The sequence below is a fragment of the Pipistrellus hanaki genome (genome assembly GCF_964339955.1).
Source record: "Pipistrellus hanaki genome assembly, chromosome: 9".
NCBI lineage: Eukaryota > Metazoa > Chordata > Mammalia > Chiroptera > Vespertilionidae > Pipistrellus > Pipistrellus hanaki.
In genome coordinates, this window is record NC_140511.1 from 45,625,175 (window position 1) to 45,649,224 (window position 24,050).

General features: G+C 40.0%; 3 protein-coding genes across 3 annotated transcripts; all 3 read left to right on the forward strand.

Annotated features, from left to right (window-relative positions):
- Window positions 1-252: 252 nt before the first annotated feature.
- On the forward strand, window positions 253-1,218 carry LOC311627714 (olfactory receptor 52P1; the record flags this gene model as incomplete). Its single annotated transcript, XM_084894274.1, has 1 exon — window positions 253-1,218. The coding sequence occupies one exon, from the start codon at window positions 253-255 to the stop codon at window positions 1,216-1,218; it is 966 nt and encodes a 321-aa protein (XP_084750400.1).
- Window positions 1,219-7,137: 5,919 nt separating this feature from the next.
- Window positions 7,138-8,103, forward strand: LOC311627715 (olfactory receptor 52N4; the record flags this gene model as incomplete). The annotated part of the gene is made up of 1 exon (XM_084894275.1): window positions 7,138-8,103. The coding sequence occupies one exon, from the start codon at window positions 7,138-7,140 to the stop codon at window positions 8,101-8,103; it is 966 nt and encodes a 321-aa protein (XP_084750401.1).
- A 5,025-nt stretch (window positions 8,104-13,128) lies between these two features.
- LOC311627742 (olfactory receptor 52N4-like) lies at window positions 13,129-14,292 on the forward strand (the record flags this gene model as incomplete). The annotated part of the gene is given in 3 exon segments (XM_084894302.1): window positions 13,129-13,296; window positions 13,298-14,015; window positions 14,213-14,292. Coding segments are annotated over 3 exon segments (966 nt in total).
- Between the last annotated feature and the right edge of the window lie 9,758 nt (window positions 14,293-24,050).

Sequence of the window (24,050 nt, forward strand, 5' to 3'; positions counted from 1 at the left end):
TAACCCATATAATTTTCTTAACAATCCTACAGGTTGTACTACTATATTAATCACATTTGATAGATGATAAAGCTTGCCTAACACTGTATAGCTAATAAGTGTTACTCTAGTCTCACTGATACCCCTGTTCTGTGTTGTCTCTTTAGGTAATGTGACACAGTGTGTGAGTTTCTGACCAGATAAGATGCTCAGAACTCTTGGCTGTCTCCTTTATTGCACGAGCTGTTTTTTGCTTCTCATCTCATCCAGATCATGGAGTTTCATAATCACACTAATCTGGACACTTCTCTTTTCTTCCTCCTGGGCATCCCAGGAATGGAACAGTTCCACCTGTGGCTCTCACTCCCTGTGTGCTGCCTGGGCACTGCTACAATTGTGGGCAACATAACCATCCTGGTTGTTGTTGCCACCGAACCAGCCCTGCACAAGCCTGTTTACCTGTTCTTGTGCATGCTCTCCACCATTGACTTGGCTGCCTCCTTTTCCACAGTTCCCAAGCTCCTGGCCATCCTCTGGTGTGGAACTGGACATATCTCTGCCTCTGCCTGCCTGGCACAGATGTTCTTCATTCATGCCTTCTGCATGATGGAGTCCACCGTGCTGCTGGCCATGGCCTTTGACCGCTATGTGGCCATTTGCTACCCACTCCGCTATGCCACTATCCTTACTGACACCATCGTTCTTCGAATTGGAGTGGTAGCTATGGTGCGGGGCTCCATACTCATGCTCCCATGTCCCTTCCTCATTGGGCGTTTAAGCTTCTGTCAAAGCCGTGTAATCCCTCATACATACTGTGAGCACATGGCTGTAGTGAAGCTAGCCTGTGGAGATACCAGGCCTAACCGCGTGTATGGACTGACAGCAGCGCTGCTGGTCATTGGGGTTGATCTGTTCTGCATTGGTCTCTCCTACGCCTTTATTGCACGAGCTGTTTTTCGCCTCTCATCTCAAGAAGCTCGGTCCAAGGCCCTAGGGACCTGTGGTTCCCATGTCTGTGTCATCCTAATCTCCTATACACCAGCCCTCTTCTCCTTTTTTACTCATCGCTTTGGCCACCATGTTCCACTCCATATTCACATTCTTTTGGCCAATGTCTATCTGCTCTTCCCGCCTGCTCTTAATCCTATGGTTTATGGAGTTAAGACCAAAGAGATTCGGGAAAAGGTTATCAAGGTGTTTGTAAAGGGGCAGGGAACTGGGGCCAAGGCATCTGAGTGATCCAGGAATATAGAAGAGACTTAGTCCAAAAGAAAAGAAGCTTTTCAAGATTAAATAATCCTCAGTATTTGAAATTGGAAAGAAGTTTTAATATGGTGATGATGCCTTCTAGATCATACCCAAGATTGAAAAATCACAGAGCAGGTCAAATTGGTTCAGCATTTTTAACTTCCATCTAACAAAGCATGACCTTGGGAGAGTCTCCCAACCTAGATTACAAGAGCTTCTGCACTGTCAAAGACACTTTCCTTAGTCCCGGGCCCTCTCCCAACAAAGAGGCATAGATTTCTAACCTCCCATTTTAGGCTACAGCTGCTATTTTGCCATCTACAAGGATCTGAAGATGGCAAAAGAAATTAGAGCTACATGAGACCATAGGAAGCCTGAAACAGCAATCAGAAAGAATATATGCACCCCTTTGTTCATTGCAGTGCTATTTATAATAGCTAAAAACTAGATGGGTGGATGAAAAAGCTTTGGTACATTTACACAATGGAATACTATGCATATGTAAAAAAGAAGAATCTCTTAACTGTGACATATCATGGAGGAACCTAGAGAGTATTATGCTAAGCAAAATAAACTAGTTTTTTTTTTTTTTTGTATTATTTGTCATTATGGCATTTTACTTCCCAGTTTAACACACAAGCAAGAAAAATAAATTAAAACTAAAAGTGGAGACCAGAGTACACTATTGTTTTGTCCAAGACTAATGAATAGTATACAGAATAAATAAGCCTAATAAATGAGACATTTCCTGTGAACATATACTGAGCTTATACCCCAGTAAGAGACAAGATTCATTCTTCTCAGGCAAATATAACACTTTAACCAAAACATCATGCTCTTATTAACGAGATCACACCATACCATCAACAAGCCTTATAAAGAGAAACAATATAAGCAAACTCATCAGGTAACCAACACCTTGGTTAAAGGATAAGGAGCCAACAAGTCTCAGCAAATTGTCATGCAACTATTGGAATGAAAGAAGGGGAGCTCAAAAACGTAATAGGATTTCATTTTGAGGGGATAATCTGATAAAAATGTCATACAAGTTTTACATACAAGTTTATTTATTATGTTTCTTTTAGAGGGACATGTAAGTGTACGATTTTGTTTAAATGAATTAAATGCATCTATAATCTACTTTTATTTAATTCTAGTAACCCTGTTTTGGAATTATGTACATTTAAATGAAAATACCAGTCTATGTTATAATACATTATGATCATCTTTGTTAATACATGTATAATAAATATATATAAATATATTTACATATATTTAATCAAGGTAAGATATTCTAAAAGTTTCTTCTAAGTTATAGAATTATAAAAAACTTTAGTAACCTTTAAAAGGATTAGCCAAAAATCATATATACAGAACACATAGACACAGACAACAGTGTGGTAATAGCTAGAGAGAAAGAGGGGTGGGGCCCATGTGGAGGTGGGCAGAGCAGGGTAAAACAGGGATGGCAAAAGTCTTTATTTGGGGTGATGGGCACAAATGCATTGTGCAGATGATGTTTTATTAAGATGTATACTTGAAACTTGGATGGTTTTTCAAACCAATGTCATTCCAATCGATACCAATAAAAGGGTAATATGCTAATTAGCCCAGGAGACCCTAAGGGAGACATTCCAGATGTCCTTCCAGACAAAGCCATGGTGGCGGGCCAAGGCAGAGGCAGTTATGGGCAATCAGGCCTGGAAGGGATGGCAATTGGGGGTAATCAGGCTGGCAAGGGGGGCAGGTATGGGTGACCAGGCTGTGGAGAGGCATTTGGGGTTAATCAGGTTGCCAAGAAGGGACAGTTGTGGGCAAGAAGGCTGACAAGGGGGCAGATGGGGGTGAGCAGGTTGGCAGGCAGAGTGATTAAGGGCAAACAGGCAGGCAGGCAGGTGAGCAATTAGGAGGCCGCGGTCCCAGATTGCAAGAGGGATGTCTGACTGCTGGACATCTCCCGAGGGGTCCCAGATTCAAGAGGGTGCAGGCTGAGCTAAGGGACACCCCTCCCCATGTATGAATTTCATGCACTGGGCCAATAGTAAATTCAATAAAATAAAATACCTATCATCCCAAATTATTTAATATATGTCGGTATTACTTTTATCTATTTTAAATAGGTAAAAAATTAGAATCAGTTACTTTCTAAAATTATTGTTGTCATCATGATTATTATTTTAGGTTTTACATATTCATCTAATTTATTTACCAACGTGGAAATGCAATAAGCCTAAACTTTTGATGTCTTTCATAACATTCATCATTTTCCTTCCTTGAAAGTAAGCCTTTTAAGTCAGGGGCCATATTTATGTCTTTCCTACACTATCTTGGAGAGTAGAAAAAGCTCAATAAACATTAATTAAATGGAGAAATTAAATATTTAATTAAACATTAAAATAAAAATGAATCAGTGTGTGAAGTTAAAATATTTCATATTTAAATGCTTTTGAGGAGAAACCACAATGGTGGCATAGGTAAACACCTACATTTCTGCCTCGCACAACAATTTCAAAGCTACAATTAAAATACAAAATGTCTATCATCCAGAACCACGGGAAAGCTAGCCGAGTGGAATTTCTACAACTAGAAGAAAAGAGAAAAGAGCATTGAGACATGCACAAGTGCTGAAAAGCTGAGGTATGGAGGTGTGCGAATCGGGTTGGTGGTGGGCAATTGGATGTGCTGCTTCTTTTCAACCCAAAGAGAGACAAGCTCCCAATTACTCCAAAATCCAGTTTCTGGGGAGATGGTGGGGACCCAGACTCCTATGGGTAGAAGCAGAACTGTCGGCCATCGGGTCGGAAAGTGAGGGTGACTTTTTTGCAAAGGTGTGCCCAGCAATTATTGTTTACTGTGCTGGGGAGCAGGATGCGGGGACTTGGAAATGTGAAAACACACAGAAGGCTGACTGGCAGCCATAGCTGTTTGACATACCCTAGCCTAGTGATGCCCTGATTCTCCGCTCCGCACAATCTACAAACCCACCCAAGCTCTGAGCAGCAGCTTTGGCATATAAATGGCCTGCCCTATCGCAGCTTAACCAAACAAACTGCAGTTCTGGACACACAGCTCTAAAACATCCAAATATTTCCATATATACATGCTAACACACAAACATACACTCATCACATGTGTTTATTCACTTAAATATGTACCATTATTTGGGCATTAATAGTGGAACATTCTCTTTTCCTTCTCCCCATAGAGATTAGCTTGATCCCCACATCATCACCTGTATCTATGATACTTTGAATTAGCCCCTTGGGACACATAACACACATTTTCATTTAAAGGCTCTGTTCAATAGTACAGAAAACAAGGATGTTAGAGATTGGCAGCTACGCATGTACATTTATTCTAAAATTATGATTATTTTGACCAAGATCCTGAACATCTGGACCAGATTGCATTCAGCTCACTGTTTTATTATCCTGAAACTAAGGTATTTAAAGCATACAAAAGAGAGGTTCATTGCCACATTTTGATAAGATAAAATGGAGAGGGGATTTGAATGTATACTAAATGCTTTTTTTCCCCCTTCAGAAATAAATTCTTTATTTCATTCACACAATTTGAAGGCAGACATGTGTAAAATTGAGTGTTCCTGGAAAACATGTGCTTTCCAAAATATGGTACTAATTGCAGTCTACTATCATACTGATCTTGACTGTATTATTTCTCTATTCAAACAGGAATCTTTATTTCAGTAGTGGTAAAAATCATGACAAGGAGAAATAGGAGAAAAGAAAATAGTTATTTGATAATTACAAGATTCTTTATGATTTAGCTCCTGGCCAAATATTTAGCTCATGACTTTCTCCCACCACGCCAGTGAATTCTCACACACTTGATTGTTTTGATTTTCATATTTTTACATGTTGATTCTTCTCCCTGGAAATCCTTTTACAAATGAGTATCCTTATAATTTGTCTTTCTTCAAAATAGGTATCAAACCCTATTTCTTTAACATAGTCAATAGTCTGGTGCTCACTAAGGGGTTTTGTCCAGACTTCTGTTTTAGTTCTTGTTACATTTACTGTGATTATTTGTATGTATCTTGGTCTCTACGCTAAATTCTGAACATCTTAAAAGATGAAAATGTGTCCTCATATTGTCACATTGTAGGTATCCAATAAATATTTCTGGGAAACAAAGATATTAATAAAAGAATGAGATGCCATTTCTTTGCCCCAATTATTTAGTTAACTTGAAAATAAGATTTTGGTATAAGTGCAGAATTTTGGATTAATTAATTTTTCTTTTGAATGAGAAATAAATTTACTGTGTGGTTAGAAGTAAAAATATGAAATTAAATTTCTATTGACTCCCGCTAGAACCCAATTAAAATAGTTTCCATTGTTAAAGTTTGTAAACCCAAAAGGTAAGACAGAATAAGAGAGAAAATAATAAACACTGAAGATAACATATTATTGAATGATAAATATTACTGGAGAAACTATCCTAACTGAGGCAAAGTAAGCCGATCTTGTTAGTAAGGTATAATAATACCATGCAACTTTTTGTTTGTATGCTTCTGTATTTGCCACAGATACCAGATGATCTCAGAAAGCAATGCCTAAAGATAAAATAGAATATTTCTTACAAGACAGAAGGGAAGAAATAATTTGTTACTATTGATAGGTTTATTATCTGAAGCAATGTTAGCTATTTTCAGTTATTACTATATATATATTTTCTGAATAAAAACATAAAAGCTTTTCTACAAACCTATCAAGATAAGGTATATTGAAAAAAGGAGGTCTTAAAAGTGAGAAGACTTCCCTAGGTGATTTGGTTCAATGGATAGAGCATCAGCCTGAGGACTGAAGGGTCTCAGGTTCAATTCTGGTCAAAGGCACATGCCCAGGTTGGCAGGCTCAATCCCCAGTGCAGGGTGCATAGGAGGCAGCCTATTAATGATTCTCTCTTATCATTGATGTTTTTATTTTTCTCTCTTCCTCTCTGAAATCAATAAAAACATATATTAAAGATAGATAAAGACTCTTTAAACAACAACAATATTATTTTACAAAGAGATAGGATTGAATACAAAATGTTACCAACCTGTGAAACATCAAGACCAATAGAAGAATAACTAATTCAATATTTTCAAATACTTACAACAGTACCTTAGTAATAAAAATTAATCATCATCCATTAATTATCAATAAGAATAAAATTGCAATCATCTGTTGGGTCATTGATAAGGAGATCAAAAAATCTTTTTCAAGGACATATCAATAGGGAGATGCATATAGTTTTAATAGTTAAGTAAGGTATCCTAACAAAGATTACTTTATAGAAATCATACAGAATTATACTTTGTTGTTAATCCTCAGTGGACGATATTTTTTCCCCTTCATTTTTTTTAGAAACTGTAGAAAGGAGGGAGGAAGGGGGAGAGACAGAGAAAAACATCGATGTTGACCTGATACATTGCTTGCTTGCCTCCCACTAGCGCCCAGACATGGGTGAGGGATCAAAACCACATACATTCTTTTGACTAGAAATAGAACCCATGAGACTTTGGTGCACAGTCACATTATAATCACTGAGATAGACTGGCCTAGGCCAGAGATACACTTTAATATAAATATCTGAGGATGAGAAGCTCTTTTTTTTTTTTTAAAGATATTGAAGAAAATGTATTGCCTATAATGAGAACTTGGATTACCTGATAAAAATTGGTTGAATGAACAGAAGAACTGATCAACAAATAAGCAACAAACAAACAAACAAACAAAAAAGCTACTCCCTAGCACTTAGAAAACATGGTTGTGTGATCATTAAAATGAACTAGAAAATTTTAAACATATGGTAAAACTTATATAGTAACCATAAATTATGTTTCCTCTTTTCTTTTTCTTTCTCTAGGAAAAAAACCCACATAAATTTTAAGCCTAATTGATCATGCTAAAGCTGAATAAAACAAACCTGCACCCAACCTCATTTATTCTTAATGGAATCCCAGGACTTGAAGACATACAAATATGGATTTCCTTCCCATTCTGCTCAATGTATGTCATGGCTATGATGGGGAATTGTGGGCTCCTCTACCTCATCCGCTATGAAGACTCACTGCACAAGCCCATGTACTATTTCTTGGCTATGCTTTCCCTTACTGACCTTGTCATGTGCTCTAGTACAATCCCTAAAGCGCTCTGCATCTTTTGGTTTCATCTTAAGAAAATTGGCTTTGATGAATGCCTGGTCCAGATGTTCTTTACCCACACCTTCACAGGAATGGAATCTGGGGTGCTTATGCTTATGGCCTTGGACCGCTATGTAGCCATCTGTTACCCTCTGCGCTACTCAACTATCTTCACCAATCCCGTTATTGCCAAGGGGGGGCTTGTTACTTTCCTGAGAGGAGTATTGCTTGTTATTCCTTTTACTTTCCTCACCAAGCGCCTTCCCTTCTGCAGAGGCAATATAATATACCACACTTTCTGTGACCACATGTCTGTAGCCAAGTTATCCTGTGGCAATGTCAAGATCAATGCCGTCTATGGTCTGATGGTTGCCCTTCTGATTGGAGGTTTTGACATCCTGTGCATTACAATCTCCTACACCATGATTCTCCGGGCTGTGGTCAGCCTCTCCTCAGCAGATGCTCAACAGAAGGCCTTCAGTACCTGCACTGCCCACATCTGTGCCATTGTTTTCTCCTACAGTCCAGCTTTCTTTTCCTTCTTTTCCCACCGCTTTGGGGGTCATACAATACCGCCATCTTGCCACATAATTATGGCCAATATTTATGTGCTCCTGCCTCCCACTATGAATCCTATTGTCTATGGGGTAAAAACCAAGCAGATACGAGACTGTATCATTAGGATCCTTTCAGGTTCTAAAAATATCAAATCCCATAGCATATGAAAGGGATAATTTTCAGGAGAGCAGAGGGCTCCAATTTAGACAGGAGCCAATAAAATATTTTGAGAAGTACTACTTTTACCATGGAAATGGAGCATGTTGAATGGTGCATTTCTAAATACATATGGAGAATTTCAACATCACTGGCCAGCCCACCAACCTTTCTGTGAATTATTTTTTGTTTCTCACTCCATTGAAATATTAGTCTAATAATTAACTCACATTCCTTGGACAAAATGAATGTATTAATTAATTACTAAAAACTAGAGGCCCGGTTCATGAAATTTGTACATAGGTAGGGTCCCTAGGCCTTGCCAGCAATCAGGGTCAATGAGAACCTTCCAGTTGCTGGCTGGAGCCTTCATTCTGGCTGCCAACTGAGGCCTCCCTTTGTTCCGTGTTGCCCTCTGGTGGTCAGTGCATGTCATAACAAGCAATCAAACTTCCAGTCTCCAGGTTGAGCTCCTGAAAGGATGCTTTGCATATTAGTCTTATATATATATGTATATAGTTAAGCAAAGTGGAAGGAGATGATTTAATTTCCAAAGAGTGATTATAATTTACAGACTGAGAAACAGTTGTTACTTTCCTCTGGAAAATATTGGCTATATATTTTTAATCAGTATCAAAATACCTTTTTCAATCACTTCTTTCTAAAAGAGAAACAAGCAGGACTCCTACAAAGCCATTAACATAATCAGTTTGAAATCTCTAGACATATTATTATTATTATTATTATTACTATTATTAGGCTGAATAGGTCTCCCCTTTCCAGATCAGGCATGTTATTTTCCTACAAACTAATATGATATTCAATTTCCTTCCAGAGGATCTTTGAAAGCATATAATCTGGAGGGTGAGGTTAATAGATCTCTTCAACAAATGTGAAAACTATCTATACTAATGAAAGCCCTCCACGTGTCCTTCTGGACAAACTCATGGTGGAGGCCTAGGCAGAGGCAGTTAGGGGCCATCAGGCAGGCAGTGGAGCAGTTAGGGGTAATCAGTCTGGCCAGGGAGCAAGCAGTTAAGGGCGATCAGGCCAGCAGGGGAGAAGTTAAGGTTGATCAGGTCAGCACATGGAGTCATTAGGGGCAATCAGGCAGGCAGGCAGATGTGGTTAGGGGCAATCAGGTAGGCAAGCAATTAGGAGCCAGCAACCTGGTTTGCAAGAGGGATGTCCAACTGCTTGTTTAGGCCCTGGCCTCTAGCTTTATATATAGAACCATGAGTGGGGACTTGTTGCCAAATTGACTTGGTTCATCTTATCTCCACTTGTGAATCTAATAAATAATGTCTTTCTAATATGTGCGATTTTTCTAAACAAATAAAAAAAAGTGAAAGACTAAAGGAAATGGCACTTTTACATTATTGTCTTATGATCTAAACCAATTACATAAGAAGTATAGCATTAAGTGAATTTTTATTTGTATTTTTCTCTGCCAAACATAAAATAGCACACATTATCGCTCCCCAATTCAGTTAGTTATCCTCATCAAATTTTATTTAATTATTTCATTAGTCTTTACTTACTATCCCACATTTAAAAAACATATATTTTATTGATTTTTTACAGAGAGGAAGGGAGAGAGATAGAGAGTTAAAAAACATTGATGAGAGAGAAACATTGATTAGCTGCCTCCTGCACACCTCCCATTGGGCATGTGCCCACAACCAAGGTACATGCCCTTGACCGAAACTGAACCTGGGACCTTTCAGTCCGCAGGCCGATGCTCTATCCACTGAGCCAAGCCGGTTTTGGCACTATCCCACATCTTAAATCCTACAAATAATCTCACCCCCTAATTCATAATTACTTTCTATGTGTTACCCTATTTCTGTGTTCACCTTTAACTCAAAATTTCTAAAGTAAGAGTTGGTTCCTAAACTGGTTTCTGTGCATGGAGAAACAAAAAGAAGAGGCAGACAATTCAGTACTGGTAAGGCAGTATGTTCAATAACAGGAGAATTTAAATACAAGGCTTGTCTTGGGTGGCTGAAAGACAAATAGATCTGCATACCCTCCCACCAGAATTTTAAAAGTTACATAGAAGCTTTAACTGGGTTCAGTCAGCTAGGTCAGTGGTGGGCAAACTCATTAGTCAACAGACCCCGCTCCGGTACATGACTTTTCATGCACCCGGCCTCTAGTAAATAAATAAAAGAAGAAATGGTTAGATTTGTGAAGAAATGGATTGATCCTGTATGTACATGTTTTCAACACGTGTCCCACAAAGTCTTACAGAAAAATAAACAACTTTGCAATAAATGTTACAATTTCTAATATGAATTTTTAAAAGTTTGCTTTATTCTTTTTAAAAATTTTATTTATTTATTTGAGAGACAGAAGATAGAGAGAAAAAAACATCAGTTTGTTGTTCCATCTGTTTATGCATTCATTGGTTAATTGTTGTTACATACGTACCCTTTTTATGTATAGAATTCTTAACCTCGGCGTATCAAAAACAATGCTCTAAGCAAGTGAATTCTCCACATAAATGCATGTTCACACTCAAACACACAACATTAAAATTATTTACTTATTTATTTATTAGGCCATAGGAGGAAGAAAGGAAAGTTTTCATTCTCTTAGGGTAGGAGTTAGCTTCATTCCCACAACAGTGCCTGTGTCTCTAATGTGCTGAAATATTCCCTTGAGACATATAACACACATTTTTTATTTAAATGCTTAGTTTAATAGTAGAAATATCAAGGGATTTAGAGGTTGAGGGATGTATGTGTACATAAAAATAAACTCATGTAGAATCATGATGATTTTTTTTTAAACCAAGATCTTGAGCACCTGTATTTTTGTATTTTTCTCTGTCAAACATAAAATAGCACACATTATCGCTCCCCAATTCAGTTAGTTATCCTCATCAAATTTTATTATTTTGAAAACCAGAAACCAAAGTATTAAAGGACTCTATCTTGTGGAACTAGAAACAAAGTGTTTTGTTTTTTTAATTTTATAGGTAGTGCAATCAAGAGAAGAGAGTGTTTGGATGAATACTAATTGATTATTATATTCTTAGAAATACAGGTTTGATTCCATCCATCAATTTGAAGACAGTAGTGTTGTGAAAACTTAGTTGATTTTTTTTTTGGGGGGGGGTGTTCATTTCCATGTTCAGTGTAACTTTTGATTATGATTATAAATAGTTACTTTCCTAATCAAACTGAATCACTGGTTCCGTTGTAATGGAAGTCAGATACAAATCACCCCTATAGTTCTCCATCACGGTCAGAACACTCTTGCTATTTATCTACTCTCCCATTGTCTCCAAATAAGATTCTAATTTACTTGCTTCATGTCTGGAGAGACTTATCTGTGACTGTTTCCTCCACCTTAGAAGCAAAACTTACTTGAAGGAACTCAATATCATGTTGAGAGGAAAACATGGATAATAAAATTGAGGATTATCCAATGAGAAAGCAAATTTATTGTCTATGGGTTTGGGGAAAGAGAATAGACAACAGATGACAGAAATTTATATTTTCTGGTGATTTCTGAAGTAGGTAAGTTTTGTGTCTAAAGTGAAGTTCTGTTTTATCTGGTGGTTTAAGTGTGAAATTTTATTAATTTACTCACTAGTCTCTTTATTCATTCAAAAATATTTATCAGCATATACTAATAAAATGTGTCTGGGGGCTTGCTAGATACTAGATATATCTATAGATACAACCTAAAAAATTTAGAGTTTTTTATATTAAGGGTGATTCAAGAATATAATAATAAAAGCATATATGCTAATTAGACTGGACGTCCTTCAGGATGTTTTTGCAGATGACCTTCCAGGCGAAGACGGGGCTGCCAGAGAAGCCTGGGTCCCGTGTGCCAGAGGGAAGCCTGAGCCAGCAGCTGGGGGAAGGAAGGCCCACTCTTGCACAAATGTCATGCATGAGGCCTCTAGTAAATAAATATTTATAATTAATGATATTAAATGACAAAAGAGATTGATTATGTCAGAACTTCCCAGAAACAGACAGATGGTGTGGGAAAGACTAGTAATAATAGATTGCACTTAATTGTCAAGAAATAATAGTAAAACACTTTACAATTCTGAAAATCAGTTAAAATTTTTTGATATAGCTACATCAGATGCTAAACAAAATAAACAAAATTATTATCAAAAGGAAAAATATTAATAGGGAAAAAATATAAATGTCATTTCATGTGACTTATCAGCGATAATGCCAATATATAATAAAAATAAAACACTAGGCAATAATTTTGACAAAACAACTTAAAAGGAAGTAAAAGTCTAGACAAATTATTTTAAAATAAAAGAGTCAATTGCTAAGTAATTACCTGTGGGAAGGTAGAATTTGACAGTCGAATGATGGAGTTGGGTTATTTTTTTATTTTTATTATTACCCTATAGTACTATTTCTTTCTAGCATACATTTCTATGACAAAATTGAAAAGAAATAATTAAAATGAGGTGGTCAGAGAAGGGCTTAGTGTTGGTATTAAATGTACAGCCATTCAGACATAAAGCAGCCTTATCTCCTTAGGGTCTTCATTTACTCAACAATAAGGTGCAAATTTATAAATGTAATTCCTAAGTTTGTGATGAATATTAAATGAGTAATTTTTGTCAACTTCCTCAAAGAGTATTTGATATATGAATATGAATCATTAAGAGTAATAACTTATAAGGATTGTATCTATGTCCTCTTAGTTTCAAAATAATGCAGACAATATATGTGTTTGAGCCTGGGACATAGTGGATGGTAAATATGTATTTGTCTAATGACTTGGTAAATTAATGAATTAACAATCAAAACCTACTTGGTTTTAACTTGTTTAAGTAAATATTTTCTTGCATTTAAACTATTTGTTTGACATTAAAATGCAAATTTGACAGAGAGAGAAAAAGGGAGAGTGAGAGAAAGAACAGGACTAAAATTGTGTTTTGTTTTGTGTTTTTTTTCTTATCCTGGAGGATTGGAAAACAAAATATAAACTAAGAAACACAGAGAAACTATAAGCTGCTTAATGTTTCTAACAACCTAATGCTGCTAATGCTGAACCAAACAGACTTGATTCCAGACTCATTCATTCTTAATGGTATCCCAGGGCTAGAGAACATGCACCTCTGGATTTCCTTCCCATTCTGCACCATGTATGTTATCGCTGTGGTAGGGAATTGTGGACTTCTCTGCCTCACCCGCTATGAGGACTCCCTGTACCAAGACCATGTACTATTTATTGGCCATGCTTTCCTTTACTGACCTTGTCATGTGCACTACTACCGTCCCTAAAGCCCTCTGCATCTTCTGGTTCAATCTTAAGGAAATCAGCTTTGATGGATGCTTGGTTCAGATGTTCTTTATCTACACCTCAACAGGGATGGAATCTGGTGTGCTCAGGCTTATGGCCCTGGACTGCTATGTGGCCATCTGTTACCCTCTGGGTTACTCAGCTATCCTCACTACTCCGATCATAGCAAAGGCTGGCTTAGCCACTTTCCTGAGAGTGGCATTGCTTTTCATCCCTTTGACGTTCATCACCAAGAAATTACCCTACTGCAGAGGCAATATAATATACCATACCTACTGTGACCACATGTCTGTAGCCAAGTTATCTTGTGGAAATATCAAGGTCAGTGTTATCTATGGTCTAATGGTTGCGCTCATGATTGGGGGCTTTGATATCCTATGTATCACAGTCTCCTACACCATGATCCTACTGACGGTGGTCAGCCTCTGCACAACGGATGCTTGGCAGAAGGCCTTCAGCACCTGTACTGCCCACATCTGTGTTATTGTTTTTCCCTACAGTCCAGCCTTCTTTTGCTTCTTTTCCCATTGTTTTGGAGGTCACATAATTCCTGCCTCTTGCCACATCATTGTGGCTAATATTTATCTGCTCTTGCCTCCCACTATGAATCCTATTGTCTATGGCACATGTGTCAAACACAAGGCCCGCGGGCCAAATCCAGCCCGCCAGGCCTTGCAATGTGGCCCGCACCGCGCTGTCATCACTGCACTCCGCTGTCAGTTTATGACATTGTCAGTTTATGACTGTTCAGTAAACCATTCGGCCCGCGATTTAGGCTGGATTTTAGATTTTGGCCCCTTCTCTGATTGAGTTCGACACCCCTAGTCTATGGTGTGAAAACCAAACAGATACGAGACTGTGTCATAAGGATCCTTTCAGGTTCTAAGATTACCAAGTCTCCATAACATATGAAAGGGACATTTGTCATGGGAGGGAAGAGAAGCAGTGTGGAAGAAGAGTGAAGAGGTAAGAAAAGAAGGAAATAGAACAAAAGAAATACTTCTTTTGTTCATTTAGTCAGGTCTCATAATGCCTTCTTGAGAGTACTGTATGACAAGGGACCGTTTGATTCATGCATTCCCATTGTCTTCAGAATCTTAACATCACTGGCATGCCCAGAACCATTCCTGTCAGTTTTACCTCTTCTCATCCTGTGAAGGACTGATCTCATCATTAACCAAAGTTCCCAGAAACATAAGCATAATGGGACGCTGAGACAATGGAGGGAAATGAAATCAACTTTTGATGTATGCCTGATTGAAGGAGATTATCTACAATCAGATGCAAGCTCGTCCTATTTTCAAATAGTGATTGGCCTTTCTGGTTTGAAAGATAATGTTATTTTCCTTTGGGAAAAAAAAAATGCTATGTTTTTTTCATCAGTACCAAAATTCCTGTTTTCTCACTCTTGTCTTCCTGATAAAGAAGTTATGAAATATCTATGAGGTCATTAGTTTTAATGAGGTTTCAGGCTCTGGTTTTTAGAGGGTCCAAATTTGGTCTTTGTTCATTTTATTTATAATTTTTACCTTAATCAGATTTATAAAAAGTGTATCTATCTTTATATGTTCAGAGTCCATTTTAGTTTTTGTTAATTTTCTTTAATTTCCATAGTTTTTTTCTGTTTTTATTGCATTAATTTTTACCCTTGTCATTTATTTTGTACTTTTGGTTTAATTCACTTGTTCTTTACCTGGACTTCTTTCTGTATAAAATATCTGCTTTACTGTTGCTAATTTGTCTTTTTCTTTTGAAAAAGTTTAAAAGAAAAGAAGACTTCTTTGCATATGTGTTTCAATTGTGTCATCCTCATTTTATCATGAAGTTCTTTAAATATAATTTATTTTTCTGAATTTCAGTTATTTAGTAGCATCTATTTCATTTTAATTCTTAAATATTTATTGTTGAAAATATTACATATGTACCCCTTTTTCTCCAATTGAGTCCTTCTAGCTCTCCCTTGTACTCTCAACTCCCACCCGAGGCCTTCACTACCCTGTTGTCAGTGTCAATGGGTTCTGCATATATGCATACAAGTTCTTCGGTGGATCCCTTCCCTTCCACTCACCCTCCCACACCTTCCCTCTGAGATTCCACAGTCTGTTTCATGTTTCTATTTATCTGAATCTATTTTGTTCATCAGTTAATTTTGTTCATAAGATTCTACATACAGGTGAGATCATGTAAAGCTTGTTTTTCTCTGATCAGTTTATTTCACTTAGCATAATACTCTCCAGGTTCCATAGATTTTAGATTCTTGCTGAATGGTTCTTTTGTTATTAACTTCTATTTTTATTCTGTTACAGTCAGATAATATACTCTATTAATATGGATTTGAGTGATTGAATTTTCCTTGGAACCCAATGTATGTTGATTTATGTGCACACATATTTCGGTCTTATTAATAGATGACTTTTTTCATTGCTTGTGGTGTTCTACATCTCCTCTTTGCTCATACTTGCTATGTTATTTGTATCTATTTTATTCACATCTGTCAGACATAAGGTTTAATGTCAATAAAGGGGTTTCCTCTACATATTTCTAAGTTCATATTATTAATTATTCTTAGTTATATACTTTCTTAATGATTTTTCTCTCTAGTCAAAATGTAAGGTTCTAAGGGAAGAAATGTTTCCTTCTTGTTCAACATAGTAACTACAGGCATAGTTCATGTGCATGTATGCATACATACATAGGACATTAAAAATATTTGTTGAATAAACAAATGCATTGATAAAATTATCAATTTTATAAAAATATAGAGGTGAAAATAGTAAGAAGAGGGACTTTAGGAATAAGACCGTCATTCCAAATTCTGAAGAACAATAATATCTAAAGAGTAGACATTAGATGCAATTAAAGAAAGTGAAATGAGGATCCAAGATGGCTGCTCGGGTAGACACCTAGCCGCAGCAGCTCACAACAATTTCAATGGAATACAACTAAAATGTAGAGTGGACATTGCCCAGAGCTACAGGTAGTCGACTGACTGAAAACTCTATACTAGGAAGGAGGGAGAAAACCAGAAGGAAAATCAGAGGAGCTGAAAAAAAGCCTAAGGTACGGAGACATGCTGCGCGCTCGCAAGCACGCGTGCGCGGAGAGGTCGCAGCCGGAGAGGAGGAGAGGGCTGGGTGCTGCCTGGCGTTCCCTAGCAGGAAGGAAATAGAACCCCCAGCCTGGGCTGAACCCCCGAACCGGCAGCACTGAGCCCCAAGTTATGGGCCAGACCCTGAGGACCCAGGCTCTGGCAGGGGGAGACGGGGCTGTGAGGCGGAATCCCGGGGGACGGCGAAAGGCGGGGCCCCCGGAGTCGCGCACACTGCGCGCAGAGGACAGTCTGTTGACTCTGATGCTGGATTACCCTAGCCGGAAGAAACAAAGCCTCTGGCAGCAGCGCTGAGCCTCAGTCCAGACCGCCCCGAACTCCAGGTCTGGGCCAGTTTCTGGGGACCCAGGCTCAGGCAGAAGGAGACAGGGCTGTGAGGTGGAGTCCTGGGAGCGCGGCGAAAGGCCGAGCCCCCGGAGTCGCGGACACTGCGCGCAGAGGACAGTCTGTTGACTCTGATCCTGGACTCCCCTAGTGGGAGGGAGAAAGAAAGCTCCAGATTGGAGGAACGCGACGTGGAGCAGGAGCTCCTGCCGGACACCAACCAGCCGGGCGCCAGCAAGGAGCCGGGCGACGGGGCCCCCGGGGGGGGGGGGGGGGGGGCGGAGTGCCCCTGAGCCTTCGACTGCTGAGCGCGGGCAACGGAGCCAAGGACGGGGGCTGCTTCCTGGGTGGCGCCGACCCCAGTAACAGGCTGAAGCAGCACAGGAGCCTGCGGAGAACAAAGGGGTGCCACAGGCCAACCTGCTGAGCTCCCAGGACAAGGAGGAAGAAACCAAAGAAGTTCTCAATGTGAAGAAATCAAGTGAGAGCAAATGATAGTAAAATTACTTAAGAAAGAATACAAAGAAGATCTTGAAAAATCAAAGACTAAGTCAGAACTCAACGCACCAGCCAACATTGCAACATAAATGCGTTGTTTTTTTTTAAAAAAAAAAAAAAAAAAAAAAGGGACAGAATGTTGGAACAGCGGCGACCAGGCCTAGAGTGGCCAGGCACAAGGCAGTGGCAGCTGGGCCCGGAGCAGCAGTGGCCAGGCCCCAGAGCAGCAGCATCCAGAACAAGAGCATCAACGGCCAGCACTGGAGCAGCCAGACCTGGGGCAGTGGCAGCCAGGCCTGAGGCAGAGGTGGCCAAGCCCAGGGTGGCCAGTCCAGGAACACCCAGACCCGGAGTGGCCGGGCCCGGAGAAGCCGGGCGCAGAGCAGCCGGGTTGGGAGAAGCCAGGCCCAGAACAGCAGTAGCCAAGCACGGAGCATCCAGGCTGGGAGTGGCCAGGCTCGGAGCAGCCGGGTCGGGTGCGGCCAGGCCCGGAGCAGCGGCTGCCAGGCTGGGAGCGGCCAGGCCCGGAGCAGCTGGGTCTGGTGAGGCCAGGCCCAGAGCAGTGGCTGCCAGGCTAGGAGTGGCCAGGCCCGGAGCAGCAGCTGCCAGGCTGGGAGCAGCCAGGCCCGGAGCAGCCGGGTCTGGTGTGGCCAGGCCCGGAGCAGCGGCTGCCAGGCTGGGAGCGGCCAGGCCCAGAGCAACAGCTGCCAGGCTGGGAGCGGCCAGGCCCGGAGCAGCAGCTGCCAGGCTGGGAGCAGCCAGGCCCGGAGCAGCCGGGTCTGGTGCGGCCAGGCCCGGAGCAGCGGCTGCCAGGCTAGGAGCAGCCAGGCCCGGAGCAGCCAGGTCTGGTGTGGCCAGGCCCAGAGCAGTGGCTGCCAGGCTGGGAGTGGCCAGGCCTGGAGAAGCAGCTACCAGGCTGGGAGCGGCCAGGCCCGGAGCAGCCGGGTCTGGTGTGGCCAGGCCCGGAGCAGTGGCTGCCAGGCTGGGAGTGGCCAGGCCTGGAGAAGCGGCTGCCAGGCTGGGAGTGGCCAGGCCTGGAGAAGCGGCTGCCAGGCTGGGAGCGGCCAGGCCCGGAGCAGCCGGGTCTGGTGTGGCCAGGCCCGGAGCAGTGGCTGCCAGGCTGGGAGTGGCCAGGCCTGGAGAAGCGGCTGCCAGGCTGGGAGCGGCCAGGCCCGGAGCAGCCGGGTCTTGTGCGGCCAGGCCCGGAGCAGCGGCTGACAGGCTGGGAGCGGCCAGGCCCGGAGCGGCCGGGACCGGAGCAACCGGGCCCAGAGCAGCCGGGTCGGGTGCGGCCAGGCCTGTAGCAGCAACAGCCAAGTCCAGAGCAACTAGGTCGGGAGCGGCAGTGACCAGACCCGGAACAGCTGGTTGTGGAACGAACCAGAGCAACAGAGGCCAGGCCAGAAACAGCTCACTCCTCGCCTGTCTCTACCCACGGCTGCCTCTCAGACATGGCTGGAAACTTTTGCAGGAACTTGAGGGTCTGCTGAATCAAGTGATGAAGGCTTAGATCTGGATGTGTTGAGTTAGTATAGCGCTGGGGTGTTGATCTATGAATGCCTTGGGTGGGGCCTGGATGAGGCTGGTTGACCTATTTGGAAATGTCTTTTGTGTGAAGTGTATCATTGGGCATGTGGAGGTATTATTGATATGAGAAAATGCTAAGTAACAGATTTACTATCTGAAAAGGGATTTACTATCAGGGAAAGGGAGGGAGGAAGAGACTGAACATAAACTGTGCACCTATGGATGAGGACAATGGGGGATGGGGAGGGGGCAGAGGGTGGGGTGGGAATCTGGTGGAGGGGGGAAGAAATGAGGAACCTTTGTAATAATATGAACAATAAAGATTGATTTAAAGAGTAGACATTAGAATAAAAGACCATTCAAGGTACTTGAAAGAAATGAACAGTGGAATTACCAGTAGACAAAGAAGAGTGAACCACACTACTTGCAAAAATCTTATCCATAAAACAAAGGAGAATATTAGAGTAGTTTCTTCTTAAAATGAGAATAAAATTAATTGGGAATTAAACATGTTGAAATGTTTGAGGGAGAAAGCAGTAGAAATTGTAATAGAGACCATGAAGATGAAAAATGGATAAGAAAATAAGTATCCCAGAAGAGAAGCATGACTATGGGTATTATTAGCACAAAGAAGAGCTGACACTTCCACAATAGCAGGCAGGCTGCTGGAAAGAGGTGGAGATGGCTGAGCTTGTGATTTTGGTTGTAATAAGTTGGTAAAACTTAAAGAAAATTTTCTCTTCTTTTCTCTTTCTTTTATTCCCTCATTCTTTGGTATATTAGTAGAACACACTCTAAATGGAACTTCCTTCTCCAGATGTTATAAACATACTAGAGGCCTAGTGCACGAAAAATTGTGCACTTGGGAGGGGGGGTATCCCTAGCCCAGCCTGCACTCTCTTGCAGTCCAGGAACCCTCAGGTGATGTCCACCTTCCACCTTAGGCCTGCTCCCCAGGGTACCGAATCTAAGCTGGCAGCCAGACATCCCTCTGACGGCCCTGGGAGATCTCAGAGGATGTCTGACTGATGGTTTAGGCCCTCTCCCCAGGGCCTAGGCCATTGGATATCCTTAGTGCTGCTGAGGAGGTGGGATCCCCTCACCTCCCAAGTGCACAAATTTTCATGCACTGGGCCTCTAGTATGTTTATAACATCTTGAGAAGAATGTTCCATTTTAGAGTGTGTTCCACTAATATACCAAAGAATGAGAGGATAAAAGAAAGATAAAGGGAGATAAAAATTTCTGTAAGTTTTACAGAAACCCTCAGGTGATGTCCAACTGCCAGCTCCCCAGGAGACCGGGCCTAAGCTGGCAGTCAGACATCCCTCTGGCAGCTCTGGGAGCCCTCAGGGGATGTCTGACTGATGGCTTAGGCCACTCCCCCAGGACCTAGGCCACTGCACATCCTTGGTGCTGACGAGGAGGCGGGAGAAGCTCCTGCCACAACTGCTGTATTCACAGCCATCCTCCAGCTTGTGACTGAGTGGAGTTCCCCCTGTGGAACAGACATTAAGCATCTGCCCCTCATGGCCAATGTGCATCATAAAGACCAGTTGTTCTTGGTCCTTGCACCATTAGGGTCAATTTGCATATTATCCTTTTATTATATAGGATTGGTTTTCAAAAAACTTAATCCTTAATTGTTCTTATTGCAAGAGAATAAAACTAACATTTTGTACAAGAATTATATCTTACCTTATGTACCTTGCCATACTTCCTGCACATATAATTCCTTGTGCTTGAAATGCACTTCTTTTTCTACTTTATCTTTTTAGAAGTCTCCTGTTCATCCTCCAAGGCCCATCTCAAAATGTACACCTCCTGAGAACCATTTTTTCTTATTTAATTACTTGTAACTACTTATTTTCATGTGCTGCTAATAATATAGAAGTGTACGTATATTGTATCATGTTATGGTATAATGTTGTATTAGGTTATGTTATCTATAATAATAAAAGCATAATGTGCTAATTAGATTGCATGTTCTTCTGGACGAAGCCAAGGCCATGAAGGAAGCACGGGTTCCAGGTACCAGAGGGAAGCCCGTGTCCTAGGGACCAGAGGAGGCAGGTGCCAGCAGCCAGGGCAAGGAAGATCTACTCTTACATGAATTCCAAACATCGGACTTCTAGTATATTTTATATTATATTATGTTATATTACATTATATTATATTATATTATATTATATTATATTATATTATATTATATTATTATTATATTATATTAATTATATTATACTATACTCGAGGCCCAGTGGGTTACTCAACCTGACCTGCAGCCTCTCCAATCTGGGAGCCTTCAGGGGATCACTCACCCCAGATTCTAATGGTTCCCCATTCGCCATCCACTGATTAGAGCCTGCAGGCTGGGGTTGGGGAGGAACCAAGAGATGGTCAATGTACCTCATAGCGACTGGTCAATCAGATGCTCTGGTCATTATGATTGCTGGCCTTTTATTATATAGGATGACTCTTATTAGTTAATTAAAGGTTTATAAAATAGTATCTTATCATTATTGCAAAAATCACTATCCATTATAATCTCAAAATTGGATCATCAAGATAATCCTGACATACATGAATGCATATAATTTGAACTTTTAAAAGAAAAATAAATAGGAGAACATATGGGTGTGACACTGATGGAAACCTTCTGAAACATTGTAAGTTCTTTCCACTTGTGTCCTAAACATTCTTTCAGAAATAAACAAACTCTTCCATGAAAATTAAAATCACCAACTTTCATTATCATTTCTTGTTCATTCTTTTCCCCCACCCCCAGATATAATTCCTCACACACAAGCACACTGATATAGATGCATGCATGAAATTATTCTCCTATTTGTGGATCATGGAGTAGACAATAGGAATTTAAAACTTCCACTCTTTTCCTCTTCCAATAGTGTTTAGCTTGATTTCTAAACCAGCACCCATGTCTCTAATGTTCTGTAATATTCCCTGGATATCTACAACACAGTTTTCTTTAAAAACTCAGCTCAATGGTATGATATCAAGGGAGTTAGAGGTTAATGGCCGTGCAAGGATATATATGGCAGAGTCGTGCTGTTTTTTAAACAATACCCTGAGCACCTGACCTAATTGCATTCATCCTGCCGTTTCTCTACCAAGAATCTCAGGTATTAAAGGGCACACAAGAGTGGGACTACTTAAGATTTTTATTGTAGTTAGTACTAAGATTAATTGTAGAGTCTTTATGAGTTGATTATAGTCTTAGAAATCCATGGATTTAATTACATACACAATTGAAGGCACCTGTTGTAAAAGGTAGGTGAGGGGGGGCTGAAGAATGTTAATTCCCCAATTTTCAGATTATACTTCAGTGTCTCTTTCCACTATGAATATAAACATTGTTGTTATTTTGCCATCCCAGCAGAGATTATTGGTTCTGTCAAAGTGGAAGTCAGGTATGATTCACCACATGATTCACAAGAAATGGAACAGCTAGAGAACAATTCTCAATTTTGGTCACAACACTCATGCTTTTTAGCTACCCTCCCATTGATCTCTGAATAAGAATCTAATTTATTTGCTTTTATTCTAGATAGAATTATTTGTGCTTGTTTCATCCACATTATAGGACAAAAATCCAGCTGAAGAAACCTACTATCCTATTGACAAAAGACCTTGAATAGTAAAATTGAAGATCATCTTAGAGAGTAGCCATGAGGCATGGAAATGAGAATAGAGAACAGACAATGTTAAACTATAAAGAGGATATTGAAGGTTAACTAATAAGTTGCTATGGATTTTCGTGTACAGGTTTAAAAATTTCCACCATGAACTAATGGAGTGAAAAGCATTCACTATTATTTTGCTTATGGAAAACCTTAGCAACCTTGGAGATTAAACCATTTAATGCAATCAGCATAAACTCCACTGTTAATTCAGTCACATCATCTACTGTTTCTCCAAAGTGATCTTGATCCAATCACTATTTATTTAACTTGCATTTTTTCTGACATTAATAATTCCCAACTGATTTGGAGCCAATTGTTTTTTTCTTAGTATAATTCTCCTTCACCAAAAAATCTTTATGCATACCTTGTATATGGATTGTTTTGCACATTTTTAATTATTTAAAATAATTTAAAATTTTTACATGTACTTACTGATAGCATAAATTTGCATTTAAAATCTCTGTGAACTATGACCAATTTGCAGTATATTTTAATTAATTTATCCTTATTGTCAAAACCAAAACATATTCATTGTGAGCTGACTTATTCAATTTCCTGTCTTTTGAAAATTTCTTTTGATTTATCTACTTTAAGAGAGAGAAAATTATTTACTTTAGAAATTTAGGTTTTATGATGATTCATGAAATAGACATCATAACTTCATTTCTTCAGGTGGTACCCCTTATGCTTTCCAGAACACATATGCTTAGACTGCAATATAATAATGCTTAAAAGTTTATTATGAAAATTGAATTAGTTCTACATTAACTTGTACATTCATCCAAAAACATCTGTTGAGATCTAATATGTGCAAAATGTCTTAATAAAAACTTCAAATAGAAATGTAAGTACAATATGTTGAAATATTAGAGTTTTGGACAAACTGTGGTTGATTTAAGAATCTAAACAGTTTTATAATACCATTATATTACACTTTAAAAAAAAAGATTTGTCTACTGCTGTAAAAAGGAAGGAACTCCTATCATTTGCAACTGCATGGATGGAGCTGGAGAGCATTATGCTGAGCAAAATAAGTCAGGCAGAGAAAGATAAATAATATATGCTCTCACTCATTTGTGGAGTATAATGAACAACATAAACTGATGAACAAAAATAGATCTAGAGATATAGAAGCATCAATCAGATGCTCAAACCTCAGAGGGAAGGCAGGGGAGGGCAGGATTAAAGGAGAGAAATCAACCAAAGGACTTGTATGCATGCATATAAGCATAAGAAATGGATACAGACACCTGGGTGGGGGCAGTGGGGGAGCATGAATGGGGGGACGGTGGGACAATGGGAGGATAAGGACAATGTGTAATACCTTAATGAATAAAGGGGAAAAGGGATTGATCCATCAACAAATATATTCCTTTCCTATGACACCTGCCACTGTTACAATTGCTTCATGTTATCAAGATTTAAAGGATGACTTTCTATCCTCCCTGAAGGAGAACTGAGACTTCCTAATAGAGATAATGATTGTACCTAGATTCAGTGGTGTG